Below are 6655 nucleotides of genomic sequence, written 5' to 3'. Positions count from 1 at the left end.
TGAATTTTTTTTGTATATAGTTCATTTTTGCCCATATATATAAATGTCGATGTTCTGATTATTAATATTATCATGATTATCATAGTAATCTTCCGTCTCCAGGGATTTTTTCTGTAGCTAGGAGGGCCATTTTGAAATCTTTGCTTAACGCTAGCTCATCTATTGATCATTGTTTCTTCTCCTTATCGGGAGGTTTCTTTGGGATTTGAGAGATATCTATAATTGTATACTTGGCTATCTTCGTCCTTATTTGTATAAACTAGTAAATATAGAATCTACAATGAAGTTAACGAGTTCATCCGGACCCAGTAGTTGTGCCCCTACTCCTAAGTAATGTTTACGGTAGAAAACAGAATCAGATATTGTCTTCTTTTCATTTTCTGTTTAAATTGTATTTGGGTAAAGCTTTGAAATAGCTTCACTTCTTTTGCTTACTTTTATAAAATAATCAATTTAAGACGACCATTATTTCAATAAAATTGATTGAAAATAAAAACTGATTATTTCAATCCATTTTCTACTAAGCTTTCTTCAGATATATTTACTTTCGGTAGCATCACTCGGCATATCAAATATGCACTGATTTCACTAATTTAGATTCACGTCATATAGACATTGATTTGACTAATTCAAAATCAAGTCGATTAAAGAAGGAACCACTCAACAAGAAATTCTCTATTCCTTCAAATCGAACCCAGAACTTGTAATTATGGATAAAATTCTCCATTCTGCCCAAGTGCTTCTTTATATCTGAACCTGTGCATACACTGCTGTGATAAATAAAAGAACTCTTCATCTTCTTCAAATATCAAATTAAGAGCAAGAGAACATTCAGTCAAACGAACTACAAACGTGAAGGATAGAAACAGAGTTTGTCATCTCCAAGTAATTACATCATTTTGTTTTACAAAAGAAAGGGAAAGCGTGAAGAAAACAACGAAACATCCATCTTAACAACAGCCACTTGTTGATGCATCAGATTCCGGAGGTTTCTGTCTAAATATATTTTTCCTGACACCAGCTGAACCTTCAGCCAAGAGACTTGGAGTGTCCAGAATCTGCAAACCAAAATTCATCATCACAAGTTCACAACTAAGAAATGTGCCCCTTCAGTAGAGAGAGGGAAAGTAAAAGGGACTATTGCAAAAACACATTACAGATGAAGACAAAATGTAACTGAACTTCATAGGGCATGTATTCTGTTCCGCGAAGCAATAATTGAACCATCTATTGAGATAATATTTGCTAGCAAGGATGTTGGACAGGGAAACAACCCCAAAAAGAAGGGTAAGTTGCAGTGACTACGGGCAGATGACTGACAAAGTTCAATCATCTCCCCAACAAAGAAAAAACTTTCTTCTACCATGGCACTAGTGTTAAAAGTTTGTGTGGTTCAGTTTAATGTTTGCCTAGAGAGCAAAAGCCACCAGCTGTTCAACAAGGAGATATCACAGAAATGCATGGGACCATGATTAAGATATGGCCTGCTCTAGGTACACCCGAGATATGTTATCACCGGTGAGGACAGTTAAATATCTAAAATGAAGGTAGAGATCTCACAGCCATCATCAACCTGTTGCTCAGCCAAACTCAATACTTGACATCCACCAGCACATCTTAGATTTCAAGAGTCCGCATGATAAAGCAACTATAGATATGATATCATCCCCTGGAGCTAAATAAAATTGTGTGGTCCGCGTAAGGAGTGAAAATGAATTTCAATTTATAAACCATGTTGTATTGTTGGTGTACATTTGCTTAAGCGATTGTTCCTGTTTTCCTAACTGCAGATATAAATATGCATACAATCCCCATCATCCCAAATAATAACTCCTTTACTGAGACCTACAAGTGCTATTAGGCAACAAACACACTTTTCTTCGGGAGACGATTACATCCCTGTTAATGTTCAATTGCATTGTAACTCCATTTATTTGAAAAACTCATGACCACTGGCCAGTCCACTCAAACTATTTTTCTTTTTTAAATTTTACTAGTCCATTCAAACTATAACATGAACAATCTACAAGAAAGACCCTTGGCTGATTCATACCTTCAGCACAAGCTCCTCAAAGCACTGTTCCACATTAACCCTTGTCTTTGCACTGCATTCGATGAAAAGACATCCATATTCCCTGGCAAATTCAATTCCCTCTTTTTTGCTGACAACCCTTTCACTCTCCTGCAGAAAAGTTCATATGTATGTGAATCATCCCTTGAAAATTCACAAGCATCATCACGTACAGCCAATTTTGACTCAAAAGAAACAAATACGATTGTGTTTGGGGAAATGGAAGAAGCTTGAGATGGAAGAAATTCTCTTCCGCAGAGGAGGAGAGGTACCTTATCAACTTTGTTGCCAACAAGCATCTTGATGCACTCCTGATTTGTTGAATACAGGTCAATTTCTTTGGCCCATATATCAGAGAGATTAGTGAATGTGTCTCGCCTTGTTACATCATAAACTGTTGAAAATCAAAGATAGATAAGTCTAAAAGAAGACAACATGCTAAAACAATTCTTGGGGGTGGCAGGGGAGTTGGGCGAAAGAATTTGTTCGAACAACAAGAAATTCATTAAGAAGAAACTGAATTTGCTCCTAAAAATAAACAAGCAAGAAGAATCACATTTCTAAATGGTACTCACAATCAGATCGTTAAAGAGCTTTCCTATGCACCAGCACTAGTTTTCTCTTTCCACTAACGTTTCTATTCTTTTAACAATGCAAGAAAGGGCGTATACTTTCCTATGCACCAGCACTAGTTTTCTCTTTCCACTAACGTTTCTATTCTTTTAACAATGCAAGAAAGGGCGTATACTTTCCTATGCACCAGCACTAGTTTTCTCTTTCCACTAACGTTTCTATTCTTTTAACAATGCAAGAAAGGGCGTATACTTTCCTATGCACCAGCACTAGTTTTCTCTTTCCACTAACGTTTCTATTCTTTTAACAATGCAAGAAAGGGCGTATACTTTCCTATGCACCAGCACTAGTTTTCTCTTTCCACTAACGTTTCTATTCTTTTAACAATGCAAGAAAGGGCGTATACTTTCCTATGCACCAGCACTAGTTTTCTCTTTCCACTAACGTTTCTATTCTTTTAACAATGCAAGAAAGGGCGTATACTTTCCTATGCACCAGCACTAGTTTTCTCTTTCCACTAACGTTTCTATTCTTTTAACAATGCAAGAAAGGGCGTATACTTTCCTATGCACCAGCACTAGTTTTCTCTTTCCACTAACGTTTCTATTCTTTTAACAATGCAAGAAAGGGCGTATACTTTCCTATGCACCAGCACTAGTTTTCTCTTTCCACTAACGTTTCTATTCTTTTAACAATGCAAGAAAGGACGTATACTTCTCCTAAGAAATATTCTAAGAAGTCAAGACACTCTCTTCCATCCATTCTCTATGGCACTAGAACACTCTTTCAATGTTTTGGACTACTATTTATAGAAACTCGAAAACTACGACAGCCATATGAACCAACACATAAGGAAGCATAATGTCATATATAGGCTGCAAGCTGTGCCAACTTCTTGTCTTGTGCTTAGTGTTTGTCCTGACAGGAGTGAACATTGCTTATCTCTTAGAAAGCAATTGAAGTGAGTGTAGCATGATGATTACATAATATGGATATCCGTGAAATCAAATAACAAAGCAGAAAGAAGAGACATCAGATTACCCATGATTATTCCTTGAGCTCCTCGGTAGTATGAACTCGTTAAAGTCCTAAATCTTTCCTGTCCAGCTGCAAAACAACAAAGTCATAATGTTATAACTAAGGATTGTGCTGGAGGAGACCTCCTATTAGCACATTCAGCAAAACATGCTGAGTTCAATCACTGAATTAAATTGACAACAATATTCAAAGAAGCAATACCAATCAGCTGCAACCTCTGCCACCACCTTATTTCCAAAGGCGTTAGGTGGGTCAGTTGGTGATGAGTTGATTTTAAATATATGAACAACTATCAAGAATTCGTTACTTAAGATTTGCTAAGTTTCAAGGCACTTCATAGGTTTTCCTCATTTTAATACATTTTGCAGAAGAAAACTCTTGGAGGTACAATATTCAACTTACCATTGGCACCCCCACACCTAACTGAATAACAGGCATCACTATCTGAACTTGTGGACAACCCGCCTAGGTCATCTAATCTTAGAGCCTAAGTGCTGTTTTGTGTTCACAGGTTACCATTTTGTTCACATATATACAGTATTCAATTATTTGCACTCTTCTTCGGTTCTTCCTTGTTTTTGATTGATGATGAACTAAGCATTGAATATTGTGCTTGGTTATGAAGAAGTAATTGGCTTCATTAATGGCATCAAAAAGATGCATATTAGTTACAATATTGCACCTGATTCATCTAATTGATTGTAGATTTATTTGGGAACCATGTAATTGATATTTTTTATGGCAATCTAAGGTTAGATTATACTTGAACAGTGTAATTAGGAAAGGAATATACCTAATTGTCTTGTGCAATCAGAACTATGGCTTGACACTAATGGATCTTTGTAACATTTTTCTCATGAAACATATAAAATAGGTTACACAAGGTAGGCTGTAAGGAATTTTAAAAGATACTTGCAGGTATAATAGCAATCTAGGATAATGACTTAATTCATCAAGGTACAGTTAGGAGAATACGAGAAGCTCAATGAAGTACTGAGAGAAATCACAAAGATTTTAGCATTCAGGATTTGACAAGATTCTACTTGCTCTAAGTTTATCAAAAATATGATTCATGTTTAGTTTGGTTCTTTAAGCAAGTTTAGTTGTCTAAACAAACCAACGTTGTCCTATTCTTGGTAATTAGTAAGTTTTTGGTGTATGCGTGCAATTGCATTTACTTGTGTGTGTTGCGACCAACAGTTGACAGTACTAGTTTCTGTCAAGTAAATTGTAATATCAAATGACTCAAGGGGGACATAATTTTCAATTCTTCACTCTACTTGACAGATGCAAAATGATGTTTCTTAGGTTGAAGAGATTTTAGCTTTTAGATGGAAAACCACAAGATACAATTCGGGATACCATGTCATATAATCCAACTTAAGGGGTAATCAACAATGACCTCTCCTTGGTTCGCATAGGATATATTTGGATAAGAATTCTTTCAGGGGTTTGAAAGAATGCTACTTGGTTAAAAGGGTTTGCAACTAAAACATTTAAAATAAAGCATGACTTTATTGAGGATCGGGCCTAAAATAACAGAATTACCTGTATCCCATATAGCAAGCTTCAACTTCTTCCCCCCGAGGGTGACATGTTTTACCTTGAAGTCCACACCTGAGAATATGAGAGATGATTTATTCCATAACTAGTTATCCAGGAAAAAAAGAAATAGGATTTGTCTAATGTATTTATGGCATATCAATTGCACAGTGAAAACCTGCTAAGTTCAGTTCAAGTGCACTATCTGCACTATCTCTTAATATACTTGTCAGTTCAGACACTGTGTAACGGAAAAGCTCATCATGAAATTGGTCAGATCAATTAACTGTTTATACCACCATTTTAATTCTAAGTATTTCTTTTCTTTTTGTTGCTGCTGGTCATGCGGCACGACGTGAATACCACAATGCAGTAAATACTCCCCTTCATCTAGTTAGATCAATGCAACACCACCTCGTCCACTCATATTGAATTAACTCCAACTGTTTGTTTCACTTTTGATATAGGCACATAACCGTTCCAAATAGTGTCTTATTAACTCTTTCACAATTTATGCAGCAAGTTATCGAATCGCTGCAGCCAAACTGTTAATTAACCTTCAATATGCAATAGAACCATTGACCAACACAAGTTTCGCACATAAACAGCTGAAAGAACCCTCGCTTAACTAATTACCACACCCACAAAACACTAAACTATTATATTCAATCTTTCCATCAATACCACCATATCCACAAATTAATTAGTACCCAATATTTCATATTTGATCCATCTAACATTCCCACTTCCACAAACACCTCCTCTTTCTTTATAAATGTGCAAAAAAAAAAAACCAATTTTTGCGCAATAATATTTTGCACAATATACGTAAAAACAGACCACGCGATAAGATAACAATTTTCGAAAAAAACATATTAACAACTTACCAATAGTTGGAGAAAGATCCTCAAAGGCATCAGAAGTGAAACTGAGCAACAAACTACTCTTCCCTACTCCTGAATCTCCAATCAACAACAGCTTAAACAAGTAATCAAACTCCGGAGAAGACGAAGACGGTTCCATTTTCTCAAAAACCCTCCAACAATTTCAAATTTCCAGTAATACCCAGATACTCAATCAACCTAAAAAACCCTAAGATCCAAAAAAAAAAACCCTTTTCAGAACACCAATCAATAAACACAGATTCAAAAACTATATATCAAATCAACAAAATTAACAACCAAATCAAAGAGAAAGAAACAGAGAGAAAACCTTGTAATTGGTAAAGTTGTATTATATAATGATCAATACAGAGAAAAAGGTTGACGAATGGAGAACAAAGCTCGCGAAGCTTTTGCTTTCTTTTGAAGGCAAACTTTTATAATGAAGCGTTTGTTTGTACACTATGCTTTAACAAGTTGTACGCTTAGAGAGTTTACCGACTCGGATCGGCCACCGATTGTTTCGTTTGAGATTATTCATATTTGTTTG

At 35.8% G+C, this 6655-nt stretch overlaps 1 protein-coding gene across 1 annotated transcript; it reads right to left on the bottom strand.

Annotated features, from left to right (window-relative positions):
* Positions 1 to 779: 779 nt before the first annotated feature.
* Positions 780 to 6655, bottom strand: LOC102603544 (ras-related protein RABC1). The gene is made up of 7 exons (XM_006356254.2): positions 6437 to 6655; positions 6112 to 6316; positions 5231 to 5299; positions 3686 to 3751; positions 2344 to 2465; positions 2054 to 2182; positions 780 to 1058 (listed from the first exon to the last, which is right to left on the bottom strand). The coding sequence occupies exons 2-7, from the start codon at positions 6245 to 6247 to the stop codon at positions 951 to 953; spliced, it is 630 nt and encodes a 209-aa protein (XP_006356316.1). The 5' UTR covers positions 6248 to 6316; positions 6437 to 6655; the 3' UTR covers positions 780 to 950.

Source organism: Solanum tuberosum, unplaced genomic scaffold (assembly GCF_000226075.1).
Source record: "Solanum tuberosum cultivar DM 1-3 516 R44 unplaced genomic scaffold, SolTub_3.0 scf00213, whole genome shotgun sequence".
NCBI classification, from domain to species: Eukaryota; Viridiplantae; Streptophyta; class Magnoliopsida; order Solanales; family Solanaceae; genus Solanum; species Solanum tuberosum.
This window is presented reverse-complemented; position numbering and strand designations above follow the sequence as displayed.

Bases quoted from the DNA above. Each gene is read 5' to 3' on its own strand.
- LOC102603544 (XM_006356254.2), bottom strand. From the start codon at position 6,247: ATGGAACCGTCTTCGTCTTCTCCGGAGTTTGATTACTTGTTTAAGCTG. The intron at 3,752-5,230 runs GTAATTCTGTTA...GTTGTTTTGCAG, and splicing joins GCTTGCTATATGGGATACAG to CTGGACAGGAAAGATTTAGG. The intron at 2,466-3,685 runs GTAATCTGATGT...GATTTTCAACAG, and splicing joins AGCTCAAGGAATAATCATGG to TTTATGATGTAACAAGGCGA.